This window comes from Lithobates pipiens, unplaced genomic scaffold, assembly GCF_037356315.1.
Source record: "Lithobates pipiens isolate NorthernLeopardFrog02 unplaced genomic scaffold, aLitPip1_a1.2 Scaffold_23, whole genome shotgun sequence".
Lineage (NCBI taxonomy): Eukaryota > Metazoa > Chordata > Amphibia > Anura > Ranidae > Lithobates > Lithobates pipiens.
In genome coordinates this window covers 161,630,216-161,646,654 of record NW_027507785.1, presented here as the reverse complement: position 1 = coordinate 161,646,654, position 16,439 = coordinate 161,630,216, and the positions used below count along the sequence as shown (strand labels likewise).

The 16,439-nt window shown below is 42.0% G+C and overlaps 1 protein-coding gene across 1 annotated transcript in view; it reads left to right on the top strand.

The window, feature by feature from the left end:
- The window catches only part of CYP2D6 (cytochrome P450 family 2 subfamily D member 6), an 86,748-nt gene extending 70,730 nt beyond the window's left edge, over positions 1 to 16,018 (top strand). The window contains exons 6-9 of the mRNA XM_077452519.1: positions 5,579 to 5,717; positions 8,315 to 8,502; positions 14,930 to 15,071; positions 15,625 to 16,018. Coding sequence (XP_077308645.1) covers positions 5,579 to 5,717; positions 8,315 to 8,502; positions 14,930 to 15,071; positions 15,625 to 15,806 — 651 coding nt within the window. The 3' untranslated portion in view covers positions 15,807 to 16,018. The remainder of the gene's footprint in view (positions 1 to 5,578; positions 5,718 to 8,314; positions 8,503 to 14,929; positions 15,072 to 15,624) is intronic.
- The last annotated feature ends 421 nt before the right edge of the window (positions 16,019 to 16,439 follow it).

Here is a 16,439-nt window from a genome sequence, read left to right as displayed (position 1 = left end):
TAACACTGCTTAGGTTTTTTTTATAATGCAGCACAGGCAGAGTGCACAGCATGCAGTACAGCACTGGATTTATGGCAGGCTCAACTGTTTCCAAAACATATAATAAAGCACTTGCAATAGCATATTTAAAAAAACAAAATGGAGAAAATTATGGTTGTTGGTTGGGTTTACATTTACTGTATACAGTAATACAGTAAATCTTAACACCAATTGAACTAAAAATTCCTTATGGTTTTTATAAAGTGACTACTAGAGTGTTTATATTTTAATAACAGATTTCTGATTTTTGACCAAAAGAGCAAAACATGTAGCACCTTTGTGGTGGTTGGGGAGGTGCCAGTAATGCAAATTTTTGGTGTATGTTCCCTCTCGCCATCACTTGCTCATTGGGAAATAATTTTTTTTTAAAGAACAGGCCCGGAGCAAAGGGAACATAGATGCAGGGCCCACATGACTGGGGTTGTCGCTGGGCAGGTTGCATTGGTTAGTTCCTGCTAATGTTTAGGTTAGGGGTGGTGGCTTTCACTGGCAATGGAAGGGTAGGGGGGTGCGGCCTGGGTACTGAGTTATCCCAGAGGGAGCGAGGGTCATTTCATTGTGTGGGCAGGAGAAGAGGTAACAGCACAGAAAGTTTTTTTCTTTCTGTGCTGCACACTGTATGGAGAATCTGTACAGACTCCTGGGGCAGCTACGCTCGGCTGCCCTGGCTAATGGCCCACAGTGGCTGAATACTCAGCTGTCTGCTGTGCATCGGCGGGACCCAGCCCGGAGGGTCCCCTCTACATCCCCATCCAGGCCTCCATCGGCCCTGGCTCAGGATTCGGCGGCAAGGCCTTCCACTGCTTGTGGGGTGGACCAGCGTGGACGATCTGTGGGTACTGGTGCGGGCCCCTCCCCCAGGACAGCCGCGGCTATTGCTGGGGGAAGTGGCGGTACCTCAGGTGATGGCGATGATCCTGGAGCGGCATCTGCAGGCCAGCAGAGGGCTCAGCGAGGGAGTCAGGACAAGGGGAGTCGCGTGGTCCACGGGACGGCGGCTGATGGCGTCACTCCCAGGTGCCCGGTCCCCTCTACCCCGTCAGTGTCCTCTGTTGAGCAGGGGGACCAATGTTTGGAAGGTGAGGTGTCGGACATGGATTTGAAGGGGCCCATGGTGGCAGTGGTCCAGCAGGGACCTCTTTAGGGATCCAGGGGTGTGGCTGGTCATTACCCTTATCTGTACCTTTTACGCTGTCTGGTCCTGTGAGTGTGGTGTCTGTCTGCGCCTGGGGTCCTTGTCGGTATTTCTCCTGGGGTGCAAGCGGGGGTTTGGGCCTGTCTTGGTGCCTGTCATGGTGACTTGGGGTGGGTGGGGGGCTCTGGATAGTGGGATGGCCTCTCCTGGAGCTGGGGGTAGGTCCGGTGGCCAGGGGGCGGTGAGTTCTGGGGATGTGTTGCTGTAAAAAATTTTAATGGCTCTGTTCTCACGCTGCAGGGATCTTGTGGGAAGGGAATCAGTGGCGGGACCCCTTACTCCTGTGGTTTCACTAATTGTGACCTGGACCATGGTGGGAGATGGGTGGTCACCCTCTGCGTCCCGCCTTTGTTGCTATCTGTGGTGCAAGCAGCTCCACAGCCGCCTTCTGCGGCGACCAGTTCGGCCACTGTCCACCCCGGGGCTTCGGGTTCATCCCAGCTGAGTATGACTAGGGTTTCCACCCCGGGGGTGTCATTATCGGACGGCATACAGCTGGTGGATGCTGCGCGGTGAAACCTATGTTTGCTATTACCCCCTGGGGTCTTGTTTGAAAGCAGAGGTTATGGAGAAGATTTGGAAGGGGGACTACATGGAGATCTTTTCGCTGTTACCGCTGAAGAAATTTAACCTGGACAAGGTTAAACCTGCTGAGAGCAAAAAAGAGGAAGCCTAGAAGCGTTGCTGTAGACTTATCCTGCGGATGTTCATCAACTGGCTTCAAGCGTTTAAAATACTGGCGAGCGTGATTGGGGAGAAGGCACCGGAAAAATAGTTTGATTTTTTTTCCTACTTTGATTCCATCAGCGAAGCTCAGCGGGTTTATGGGGGCGTGGCTGCACTATGATGAGCAGTTCCAGCAACGGAAGGCTGTGAGACTGTCATTATGATGGGATCACAAAGATATTGGCTTGTGGATAAAGCTAATGAGACAGCTCGCACCAACCCCCTTTCCTGGTGGGGCCAGGAGTGCCAAAGCCTCTTCACCATTGGCTACAAAGCATAAGGGGTTCTGCTGGCAGTTCGCCTGCAGATTCTGGGGATCCTGCTGTTTCCGTCATGAGTGTTCAGGCTATGAAGGTTCCTATCTCCTGTCCAAAGGCTTCAAGAAAGGAAAGAAACCAGCCGACACTGGAAAGAGGGACAACTCCAGTGAACGTGGAAAAAATGGCACCATATCTAAGTAGGTATCCGAACAAATTTGTAAAGGGAGCTCTAATGGCCAAGACTGATATCGAATCAGCCTTTCGCCTGTTGCCGGTCCATCCGGATAGTGCTCGCTTGTTGAGTTGGCATTGAAGGGAATTACTTTGTTGACCGATGCCTGCCAATGGGCTGCTCCATTTAATTTGGTTCCTTTCTGGAATGGGTCATCAAGGACATGTCAGGCCTTGGTTCCGTTTTACACTATCTGTACAATTTTTTGGTTATAGGCCCCTAGGGATCAGTCCTGTCTCATTTTGTTAGCCACATTACAACATATTTTCAAGTCTTTGGGGTTCCGTTGGTACAGGGCAAGACGGAGGGGCCTACTACGGTGCTGAAGTTTTTGGTAATCATCATGGATACCAAATTGATGGAGTGGCCATTTGCGCCATTTAGTTTCAGCGACGAGGACAGGCTACATGCATTGTATTTTCTAGGTAATAACTGTGAAGAGGGCGTGTCTGTCACTTCGGTTAACAGTATGATGGCAGGCCTCGTCTTTTCATTAAAATTGGGAGGGGTTGAGGATGTCACAAAGGCTTTTTTGGTACGGAGGGCTTTGTGGGGTTACAGAAAGGGTCAAGGCAATCCTGACTCTCTGTGACTGGTGTCGTTGGGTATGTTGGAAGTGTTCTCGTGGGGGCTGCCCAGCATTTTTTTTCCCCCTTTGAAGTTCAGGACGGCTTTTGTTTTGCCCTTTTTCAGGACGTTATGGGTGGGTGAATTGGTTAGTCCTTCCAAGATGGTGGTTGGGGGGTTGGATGTGGCGGATGTATCAGTTCAAGGTGACGCCGGTACGTTGATCATTTGCAAAGTAAAAACCGATCAGATGGGAAAGGGGGCCAGGGTGGCGGGCCTGGCGCTGTGCCCGGTCGTGGTGATAAGTACTTGGTTGGGATTACGGCCTGCTGTGCCTGGTCCTTTCTTGATCTATGAGGATGGGTCGGCATTGTCACGGTACATGTTCGTGTTTGTGTTCAAAAAATATTTGTAGGTGGGAGGGTTTTCTCTGAGGGACTATTCATCACATTCTTTCAGGATTGGGGCAGCCACAGAGGCAGCATGTTGGGGTTTGAGCGATCAGATCATTCAGCGTATTGCGAATCTCACCACTTTCGGTTGTACATAAACTCTCATCTTCTTTGAGGTTGGGGGGGAGATCTTTCATCCATTGGGTTCAGTGGCAGATAGGATGGTATCTTTTGTCTGGTGTTGTCTGTTTGGATGTTTCTGTGTGTGGCCTTATTGAGCCGGTGGGTTAACTGTGGGGATCTGTGTGAGTGGAGGGTGTGTAAAAGGTTCTTGTTTTTTCTATGTTTCTTCTGTTTTATGTTTTTCAGGCCCGGTGTGCTTGATGTGGATCCTGGGCCACTGGTATGTTCAATGGGGGGCTAAGAGGGCACTGGTTAGGCCGGAAGGCAGGCAGCTGGGTTTCCCCAGGGAGGAAGCAACGGTTCGGTGGATTGGGATACCAGGGATGCTGTGGTCCTGAGTTCTACCAGAAATTCAGCTGTATGCTAGGATGGACAGGCCTCCTGATGTGTTGCTACTGCATGATGGTGGAAATTACCTCAGTATTAGGGCATACAGGGAACTCATTTGAGACATTAAATGGGATTTCCTCTGCTTGTGGTCAGCCTTTCCGGATACTGTCCTAGTTTGGTTGGATATCATTAGCAGGGGAGCATGGCTTTGGGCCCGGTCTGTTGATCGGATCAACAAGACCAGGATTAAGGTCAATAAGGTGGTGACAAAATTTGTTGTCTGTAATGGGGGGCTGGTTGTTCATCATGGCGAGTTGGAGGGAGACAATGGCCTGTATTTGAGGGGAGATGGTGTACACTTGTCAGCAGACATGTGGTTTCTGGGTCTCCAGGAGGGGCTTCAGTGGACCTTGAGACTGTGGTGGTCTGCCCATGCATGAGGTTTCGCTGGTGGGCATTTGTGGCAGGGGTCTCGGGTTCTTGAAGGTCAGAATGTTGGAAGGAATACAGTATATGGTGTGTAACGGGTTGGGCCTATCTTGGTATGGGCACCTTTCCTATCATGGAAATAATGGGCTATCGGTCATCGGGCTGCATCGGGCAAGAAGTTGGTAATAGTTTGTCCCTGAGCTTGTGGAATCGCATGTAGGGGCCAGGATGCCTAGGTGGTGGTACAGCCCATGCGATAGTAAACCTTCCTTCATGGATCTTAGACATTGCAGTCAGTTTAAGGCGGGTACAAAAAAGTTGGGATATATATATATATATATATATATATATATATATATATATATAAAATTTATTTTATAGAACATTTTTGTTATGGTTGTTAATAAAGGGGCCATTTAATCCAGAAGGTGTTGCGTATTTTTTTCCTGAAGTATTTATTGGATAGAAAAGAGGAGTGGGGCTAGTAGGTGGTGGCAGACAACACATCAGCCATATACCAGTCAAGGAAAGAGTGCATTCTAATCTGTTTCCACAGACAACTTTATAAACAGCTGTAATATATAGATAAATGAATAGAGTTTGTACAAACTAAAACATAAGTCTGAGTTTATGGAGAATGTACCTTTCGCTCTTCTCCTTTGTTTCATCTCTCGAATGCAAGCTTTTTTCTGCTGTTTTCTGACTTCCTGTTCTAAGGTGCTTACAATCATTCTTCATGCCCCCTATGTGTATGTGAATGTAGCTGCCCTTTTCTGCTTGCCCCTGAGATGGATTTCACATCTACCTGCAGACAAATTCAGCTTTACGGGAACTGCAGCGGAGCATGTGAACAGAAATAATGGCACTGCTCGCTCTACACTAGTGCATCGGTAGAAGATAGGGAGCATAAACATGATAGAAAAGAAGTCTGAAAACAAGAGAAAAAAAACGAAAAAAACACAAAAAAAAACACAACCATGGTATACTTGATATATAAGCGTGTTTGATATAAAAAAAAATTGAGTTTTGTCATGTTTCTTTAGAGGTCTATAATGTGAAAAGATTAAGGCTTTTCTTATATCCTTACAGGTTTATTTTGTAAGTATATAATACATATATTTTAACTCATTAAAGCCTACTTTTTCAAAAAATTTATGACTGCAAAAAAGACAAAATCAAAATCAAATAGGCTCATGTTTTTATCTCTAATATTCTCTTATTTTAGGAAAAGGAGAGCGATTCTAGTTTTACTGAAAGGAATCTCTTGTGTTCAACATATGATTTATTTGCTGCCGGGACAGGGACTACAAGTACCACCTTGAGGTGGGCACTAATATACATGCTACTGTACCCCAACATCCAAGGTAAATAACAATGCTTGCCAATACGGGAACAACAAGGGCCCAAACACCATGTTTCAGACAATGATAATGACAAGCAAACTATACCAATCATGGCTTTGTATTTTGGCTATTAAAATAGTAGCTGTCCTTCATACTTGGATTAATAACCTATGGAAATCTAATGTTTTGGAACAATCAAATCTCTGTGAAATTATCTAGACTGCTCAGGTCTTCTTGCAGTCTATCTTTTTTTTACACAGCTTGTTCATCCAATCTTCAGTTTATATATCCACCACTATTGCTAAAATGGTAAAGGGTATGCCGTATCATGTAAAGCCAGCGTATATCAGCTAGATCAGTGAAAACATGAATATCCAGGCAATGACACTAAAGCCTGAACAGGATAATTTTCCCTGCATACATGCAGAGATGGTCTCACAATTGCAACCAAATTAGCTACATGTGGGAGATTCTAACAGATTCTAACGTAGGCCATACATGATTAGAATCTCAGTTGGTTGAGCAGGAATGGGCAGGCTGAATGTACTAAGTTGATCAATCAATTGATCCAGTTGGGTACAACCAGTATGCCAGGTTTTACTTGCGATTATCGCTAGTGGCTACTATAGCCACTAGCAATAGTCACTGTCTTCTCCCGATGGGGAAGGCTTCCCCCACCCTCCCGCTGGGAGAAGACAATGGCCCAGCAGAAGGGATTCCTGCATCAACACTGTTCGTGGTTGCAGGAAATTTGCTCCATGTATGGCCGGCCTAAGGGATACTGGAGTTTATTTGCTAAAGCAAACAGACTGTTCACTTTGCAAGGGAAGTTTCCCTTGCCTTAGTGAATTTGGTGAAAATTCACTTTGCAAACAATACCCAATCACTTGCAAGTGAAATAAAAAAATCATTTTTTTTTTGCACATGATTATATGATGGAAGTCAGTAGAGTTTCACCTCATTCACTAAGCTCTGGGGAAGATTCCCCTTGGAACAGCCTATCAGCCTATTTGCCTTAAGTAAATCAATCCCACTCTGTCAGTATTTTCATGATTATCTTTGTCCACTCCTCTGCAACACATCTATAAAACTAGCGCAAGATGAAAACCTGGTCAGTTTTGTGCTTTGGTGAAAAAACATGCAGTTTAGAAAATAGACAAAAGTTAAATTTTCACATTTTCAGCATCCACCAGTTCAGTAAAACAAGAGGAATCTATACAAACCACATAATGGTATTATCCCTTGAGCTGATAAAGCATTATTACGCTGATATGTTTTTTCAGCTGACAACTAGTACCAGTATAAACAAAAGATTAAAGCCCAACTTCAGTAAAATGAAAAAATCTATCCATGTTGTCCTGCCCTCGGCCCCCACAATGCAAGGGTGAATAACTCCTTATGCCTAGGGATTTACCTTACACCCCTGTTGAGGCCATAGTCAGAATAATCCTACCTATCAGAAAATGTAACAGTAGTGACGTTTTGAGCAAAAAATGTTTACTGCACATGCGCCATGTGTTCCAACATGGCCGCTATGCATTCCAATAGGTTTCCTAATCTGACAGAACACGAAGGCAGCAGTGGACATCTTGTTACACCCAGGCAAATCTTTAATTTTACACTTAACTTAGCAGTGAACTAATCTTATATACTGAAATACATTATTTTTAAATCTGTGACACTGTTAAGATGTTGCATTTGAAAAGCAGCGAAATTCCTGCAGCCAGAAGGTGGCGACCGCCATCTTGGTATACCCCGCACTGCTCAGCACCAAACTGAAAAATAGTTTATTTCAGTACATAATGTGAGTTAACTGCTAAAAATAAGTGTGAAATTCAAGACTTGCCTGAGTGTAACAAGTTGCCCGCTGCTGCCTTCATATTCTGTCAGATTAGGAAATCTACTGAAACGCATAGCGACCATGTTAGCACGCATAGTGCATGCACAGTAAGCAATTTTGTTTGCAATGTCATTCTGTTGCATTTTCTGATGGGTAGCAGTATTCTGACTGGACACCGGCTCCAGCACTCTCCTTCTCTGCCCAAATCTCTGGTCTGTGGGCAGAGCCTCAGCATCATCACCTACAATGCAGGACCTTTAACCCTGTGTTATACACTGAAGATGCTGGACTGCAGCTAACAGAGACAGCTGCAGGGGATTGGTTGAAGCGCTGGAGGGAACATGCTGGAAAGAGGAATGAAGCAAGTATTTATACTCAATGCCCCTGTTCCTAGACAAAACATGTTTTAACTCCTTGCAGTGGGAATAGGGTCGCCAATTTCAAGGGTGGATATTTAAGTTTTCCTGGAGTTGATACAATGACAGTGAGATACAATGACATGGATAGAGAAAAGTCTGCTGTGTAAGCCTAGGTGAACCTAAAATTTCTCTCAGTAAATATATAATGGGGTGGCTATAATCAATAATAATTGCTATGTAATCCATAAGTAACAGCTATTAGATGTTCTACATCGGTCAGAGACTGGTACCCATCTGTGAGGCTGGCACAGCCTAATCACACACATAGGTTGGACTTGATGGACTTGTGTCTTTTTTCAACCTCACCTACTATGTAACTATGTAACAGTATTTATATAGTGATGTGCATTTTGGTTTAGAAAAAGTCCATGAAGAAATTGATCAAGTAATTGGAAGGAATAGAAAACCAACAATGGCGGATATCCTGCAAATGCCATATACTAATGCTGTTATCCATGAAATACAGCGCTTTAGTGATATTGTTCCTTTAGCCTTCCCTCATATGACCTACAGAGACATGGAAATTCATGGATGTTTCATTCCAAAGGTAATCTTAAATTGTATAGACACTCTAATATAAATGCTTTACAACTTTTATTTTATTTTTATAGCATTTCCTACAGGTGTGTAACTAGGGCTGTGAAGGACCCAATGCACAATTGAGCAGCCCAAGGTGAAAAATAATGCATTTTGTGTAGCATGTCATGGTGAATAGTGGATGTGACCAATTCAAACTAACAGTGGGAGGAGCTGACAGAGGTATAGTAAAAAAAGGGTAAAAATCGTTAATTCAAGTAACGTACAGAGTGCAGGGATCAAGAATAAAGCTGGCCATAGATGGGCAAAATTTCAAATGAAAATTCTTAGAAAAGGAATGTTCATACATTTTTCTATTCATTAGTGAGATGCAGGCCGACAATGCACACATATGCCACAATCATAATACTCACAAAATACTCCTAATTACTCTGCTGCAGTCTCATGGGCACACATAAAACCATTATAAAAAAAAAAAAATTAACCTATATACAAAAATTATAACTTTATCTGGGACTACCTTAAATTGGACCCCCCCCCCTTTTGCTGACACATTTGGGGGAGCGGGTACCTTGTTTTTTGTTTTGACAGGTACCTGCTTCCACTTCCGGCTGATCTTGCCATGGCAAACTTGAAAAATCGGCTCGGGTGAAGACACCGCTGGATTTGTGAACAGGTAAGTATCCTAATATTAAGAGTCAGCAGCTACAGTATTTGCAGCTGCTGACTTTTATTTTTTTCTAAAGGAGCCTGGAGCTCTGCTTTAACCACTTTAGCCCCGGAAGGATTTACCCCCTTAATGACCAATGGATACAGCACTGTGTCGCTTTAACTGACAATTGCACGGTCGTGCGATGTCGTACCCAAACAAGTGTTTTTTCTTACAAATAGAGCTTTCTTGTGGTGGTATTTGGTGATCTCTGCAATTTTTATTTTTTGCTCTATAAACAAAAAAAAAAATATTTTTAACTTTTTGCTATAAATATCCCCAAAAAACTATTTTTTTCATCAGTTTAGGCCAGTATGTATTCTGATGCATATTTTTGCTAAAAAAAAAAAAAAAAACGGGATAAGCGTATATTGATTGGTTTGCTCAAAAGTTATAGCATCTATAAATTAGGGGATAGATTTATGGCATTTTTATTATTATTATTTTTTTTTTAGTAATGGCGGTAATCAGTGATTTTTAGTGGCACCTCAGCATTTCAGCAGACACGATCAGACACTTTTGACACTTTTTTGGGACCAGTGACATTTATACAGCTTACTGTATAAATTACACTGGCAGGGAAGGGGTTAACCCCAGAAAGGCAGAGGGAGATTAGGGAAGTAAACAAGTGGCTAAAGAGCTGGTGTAGTAAGGAGGGGTTTGGGTTCCTGGATGACTGGGCCGACTTCTAAGTCGATCACCAGTACTATGGAAGGGACAGGCTGCACTTAAATTAATGAGGAGGGTGCAGATCAGCTGGGAGTAAAGATGACCAAAAAGTTAGAGGGGTTTGTAAACTAGGCGACGGGGGGAGGGTTGGGCCCAGAGGTAGAGATAGTTCGCACGGAACATATTTCAGAGGGTAGTATCGGGGGCATTAGTGGTAGGTTGACTAAAGAACATAAACCCAAGGAAAGTATAGTAACAAGTCCTAGTTGCACTCTTGGAACACTCAATAAGAGGATAGTATGCGACCAGTCTAAACTACGTGGCATGTTCACCAATGCCAGGAGCCTGCCAGATAAGATGAGTGAACTAGAGATACTGTTGTACAAGGAGGATTTGGATTTTGTGGGGATTTCAGAGACCTGGTTCAACAGCTCTCATAATTGGCCGGAAACCATTCAAGGGTATACCCATTATCACAGGGATAGAGAGGGTAAAAAAGGGGGAGGGGTATGCTTATAAATATCAAGACTAATGTACAAGTGAATCTGAGAGATGACATCACTAAGGGAGCTAGGCAGGAGGTGGAATCATCATGGGTAGAGCTCCAAAGGGATGAAACTAAGGTGAAAATATTACTGGGAGTATGCTAACCTGAGGGAGAAGGGGGAGACAGATCTCCTATCGCAAGCTGGATTAGCAGCAAGGATGGGAAGTGTTATCATAATGGGGGATTATCCAGACATGGACTGGGCGGAGGGAACTGCGCATTTGTCTAAGGCTCGCCAGTTCCTAAATGTCTTGCAGGACAGTTTCATGGTTCAGATAATAGATGCACCAACTAGGGGGGCAAGAAAGGGGTTAAGTGTGTCCTACGGAGGTGTTTCTAACTGTGGGGCGAGTGTACTGACTGGGAGTATAGAGAGATCGCTGTTCCTGATCCTGATCACTAAGAACAGACAATCTCACTGTACGAACAGACTATCTCACCTCAGAATGGGGATCTGCTTTGTTTACACAGACAGATCCCAGGTCGGCCTCTCTGTGGAGCGATTTTGCGGATGGCCGGCGGCACGCGCCCACTGTATCTATTACACAAATCGCTGTGCCGGTACGTCGATTGTCACATAGAGCTGCCCTGTCACAGTGTAACTGCGGCGGCTGGTCAGCAAGTGGTTAAAGAACAACTTCTTTAACAGTAGCTGTTAAAACTATGAACACTTTGGTCAGGACTAAGTAGAGGTAAGGAGAGATGTGGGGAGTGGGGGAAGTTAAGGGCTGAGAGATGGAGGGGGAAATGAGGAGGGAGGGGGTAAAGAGAGATAAGGGGGGGAGTGAGAGGAAAGAGAGAGACGTGGGAGAAAAAGGAGAGCATGGGAGAGATGTTGAGGGGGGAGTGAATTTCTCAGAGTACAGAATGTTCATCTACCCACTAATTATGGACTCGCCCAAGGCTCAGTTCCTCTCGGACTAAAGCAGGCTGTAAATGGTTAGAATTTTGATGGTTCAGCAATGGCTCCACGGGAGGGATTCCTCCATCAACACTGACTGTGGTTTCAGGAAAGAAAATTGCTCTGTCTTTGGCCAGATTTAGTCACAAAGCTTAATTTTGCCCATGGTCAGAGAGCATAAAAGCAGCTAGCATCTCAGCTTAGTCAACTGCAGGCCATATGGAAAAGGACACACAGTGATTCCAAGTGAGATTCACCACCACATGCAACCACCTTAAGAATTGGAGGCTTACCAACTTGCATGCCCAAAGATCATATCGAAAGGAAGTAACCAATGGATGCCAACCACGGAGCTCAGACCCCGACCAGATAGATACTTCTAAAGGTCCCAACTCCAGCAAACACGGAGGATACCTCAGCGGGCTCTCCTATAGCATATTACTCCGGGATAGATATCATATAGCCCAGAAAAGAGAGCCCATTCATAGTGAAGTACTGTTTAAATATTTATTATAATGCAAAAAGTAACACACTTACAATTTTCCAAAGATAAACAAGCATCAGTTAGCCGGTCGGCTATGTGTGTACGCCCGTCCACTAAGACTCAGTAAGCGGTGACGTCAGCACGCCAAACTCCTCCCGACGCACGTTTTGCCCAAAAAATTACATTGTCTGGGGAATGGGCGACGTGCTGACGCGCCGCGCATTAAATACAACCAAAAGAAAACCAAGCCTTGATATGAATCAGGAACCGGAAACCAGGGTATAGCCCTCAAACAAGGCAAGAAGCCAGAATCACCATACAAGATGCTGGCAAAAAGGAAAAAAACTGGTTTCCATAAAATGAATCTAGACTTTAAAAGAGTCTTTTAGAAGCCAATTTAAAATACTATAAAAATAAAAATACAAAATACAAAAATGTATACACTAGAAATAAGATAAAAATAGAAGATAAAAAAGGAGGATAGAGACATAATAAAAAAAATTTAAATTGATATTTAAAAATAACGGAAAATAAAATAAATACTTCATTAATTGATACGTGCAATATTGTCTCAGGGCAAAAATACCCATGAGATATACATAAACCATTAGCAAATAGCTCTAGAGACACAAACCTAAATATAAAGACGGCTAGTTAACATAATTATATATGGCATCTCTCCTCTATAAATCCTTCAAAATAAAAATATAAAAAGACATCCACTGGTGTTCTAAATCCCATTCCACATCTGGCAAAAAAGTTTTTACAGACATTAAACATTATCTCAAGAGTTGTCTATAAATGCATTAGTGTCGGTATTAATATTGAGGCCATAGGGAGTATAACATTTTAATCTATGGATCCAGGTCATTTCTAGCCTGGAAATACTTCTGAGCAAAGCACTTCCCCTTCAATGAGGACGGTATTTGTCTATACCAAAAAACATAGTGTTAGAGGGGTCCCTATTATGTGCCAGTACGTAATGTTTAGAGACTGAGTGTTTTAATAAACCCACTCTTTCCTGATTCCTGGTTCTTGATTCATATCAAGGCTTGGTTACCGGTTCCTGATTCATATCGAGGCTTGGTTTCCTTTTGGTTGTATTTAATTCGCGGCGCATCAGCATGTCGCCCGTTCCCCAGACAGATGTCTTTTTTTGATTAAACTGACGGGAGAAGTTTGGCGTGCTGACATCACGGCGTACTGAGTCTTAGTGGACGGGGGTCCACACATAGCCAACTGATGCTTGTTTATCTTTAGAAAATTGTAAGTGTGTTACTTTTTGCATTATAATAAATATTTAAACGGTACTTCACTATGAATGACTTCTCTTTTCTGGGCTATATGATATCTATCCCGGAGTAATCTGCTACATGAAAGCCCGCTGAGGTATCCTCCGTTTTTGCTGGAGTTGGGACCTTTAGAAGTATCTATCTGGTCTGGGACTGAGCTCTGTGGTTGGCATCCATTGGTTACTTCCTTTTGATATGCTCTTTGGGCTTCCAAGTTGTTAAGCCTCCAATTCTTACGGTGGTCGCATGTGATGTTGGATCTCACTTGGAATCACTGTGTTTCCTTTCCTTTGTGTATGATTTTTACGAAGGGAAGAATTTGTCATCAATTCCTCTTCAGAGTTTACATTCACTAAAGACTTTTATTTATTTATTCATATTCATTTATTATCAAATATAAGGAGCTGCGCTAAAAATTGTATAATTGTGATCAAAACGGATGATAATAATCTAATCAAAATATAAAGTGCAAACAATTCTGAATAAAAAACGTAAGTGACAAGAAACACCTACAGCTAAAATGAAATAGAAAAAAAAACAAAATCAAAATCAAATTCTGAATACCATGATAGGGTAAGCTTCATATATGTGCTCAAAAATTAATAAATTAATTAATTAGTGAATAAATTAATTTATTGATGAAATTACAGTGAATTAAATAAATAGATATAAATTAAATAAATTGCTAATTTGATAATAGCACTTGATATAAGTACATTGAAGAATTATCAGTTCATATGTAATGTCCCATCAAAAACCAAAGAAATTCATGCAGAGGGATCAGCAGGAACTCAGTGTGGAATCAAACAAACACCCCTTGGAAAAGTGCTGTAAAGTGTAGAGGATGCCACCACCAATGAATACTCTGGCCGCTTACCAGAACCATAGGTCCCTATTATATGGGACCTAGAAACGCATGGATTGATCGTCAGGATTGACACTCAGAATGGCAGACAGGCAATCTCTCGCCCCCCAGCGGGATGTCAAACAGCGATAAACAGTTTCATATTTTAAAAAAAGAGAAATGCTCGCATAGCATAAAACCTTTATAGTATATTAGCATAATACGTAGATGTAAACTCACATTATCCGGATACAGAAAAAGCCATAAAAACATACGAGCCGGCCGCCTCTCGTCGTATGTTTTTATGGCTTTTTCTGTATCCTGATAATGTGAGTTTACATCTAATTATTATGCTAATAAACTATAAAGGTTTTATGCTAGGCGAGCATTTGTCTTTTTTTTTTTATACTAAAAATTATATGTTGTCAGTACAATTAATTTTTATATGGTGTGATTAATTGTTAATTCATTAATTAGCATTTAATATTTATTTGTTAGTGCTGCTTGTCTATTCTTAGATTTTTTGTATAGCGCAGTTTATATACACATTTTTTACAATTGTCACTGACACTGTCTGTTAAAATTGTACTATTCAATAACACCACATATCGTACAGCTTACACTCTTTCCCCCTGCTTAATGGTATTTTTTAAAATGTAATTTTGCATTCATACATGTCTCTCAGGGCAGTGCCCAGCTCCGTATGCCCTTTGTTTGTCAATCCCTTGCCTATTAGCATTGAAAATGGGCAGAATTATTTTTCCAGATTCACCCCATGTTTACAATTTTCAGACTTGATGAGTATGACATGCACAATTACTAAACTCTAACTGCAGACTTTTGTTCACAACCTATATGTGTCATAATCACACACATAGGTTGGACTTGATGGACTTTTTTTCAACCTCACCTACTATGTAACTATGTATACACCTGTAGCAGGTTAGGTGAAATAATTATTCCAAATCTGCTTATTGTTTTATTTTTTAAGGGAACTACAATCTTCACCAATATATCCTCTGTGCTGAAAGATAAGCAGGTCTGGGAAAAGCCATACCAGTTTTCTCCAAAGCATTTCCTTGATGAAAACGGCAAGTTTGTAAAGCGAGAGGCCTTCATTCCATTTTCAGCAGGTACTATATACATTAAACAGGGCAAAAAAAAATGTATTTTATGCTGATATTGCAAAGATATGATTTGGAGGACCAGTAAACATATGTGCACTTCCACAAGTCATGAATGAATCATACCATAATTAACCAGATAGAAAAAGTTTGAGCTTCCATATTCTTTAAAGATAATGGCTTATTTCATGTCATGTTATATGCAATGTTAATCTCAGCAAAAAACTTACTGATCATCATAAGCACATTGGCAGGGGAATCTCCTTAGATAGAGGGGTACTATACACTTACAAGTGTTAGCTGCCTATTGTGCTACATACATAGTGATCCACTACTGTGTTTTAACCCTGCCTATTAAAGCAGATGTTTAAAAGGCACTTTGAGAAAGAAAAGGATCTAGCAAAATAGGCAGCATCTTCCTAATTCCTCTTTATTGCAGAAATGTTTTATAAAATTGTCTGTACCACATTACGATCATGTGAGTTTTTATATTATGCAAAAAGTAAAAGAAGATATAACCAGCAATACTATCCCTGTAATCATTTTTTATTTTTTTTTGTAGGTCGACGGGCTTGTCTAGGAGAACAGCTAGCCAGAATGGAACTTTTCATTTTCTTTACAACTCTCCTACAGCAATTTACTTTTGAGATACCAAATAATATGCCTCGTCCAAGAGATGATCCTATCTATGCATTTATACAGTTTCCACACCCTTACACAATCTGTGCTATATCCAGAGTATAAAATTCTATAATATACAGTAAAACAAGTTACAATCATTGTATCTTAGCAATTAAAGTGGATGTAAACCTGATTTTTTATTTTTTTTGTCTGGCACAATATAGAGTATGGGATTTCAGATCATTTGTGCACAGTCTTGCCACAGAGAGTTAATCCAGCTCTGAGCAATCCTCATATCTTTTTTTCAGTGAAATAAAACAGACAAACTTGAAAAACTTTGTCCGTTCTTCCCCCTTGCTGTGATTGACAGGTGATTTACATATCTCGTGCACTAGCCTAAGATGTGCATTATTTTTTAATTCCCACCCCCACTCCTTTTTTTCAGCAGCTCTGCAAGGATTGGCTGTTCAGTACAGGCGATTGGTGATTTACAGACAGAATAACGGCAATTGCTCCCTGTTGGTGGTTTGCATGTGGATTTTGTGATCTCAAGTGGAATTTTGAACTAAAGTGGGGAGTTAATAACCAGGAGTTGTGCTTTTGACTGCTTCTGCTTGCAAGTGTTGTTTTTAGGGGTGTTTTTATCTATTTTTCCCCTCCTTTATTTGCTAGCAGTTTTTAAAAGACCTTTTTTCTGTCACTTTTTAAACAGCATTTTTTTTTTCTCTTTCTTCCTGCTAATTGAGGGGAGGGGTT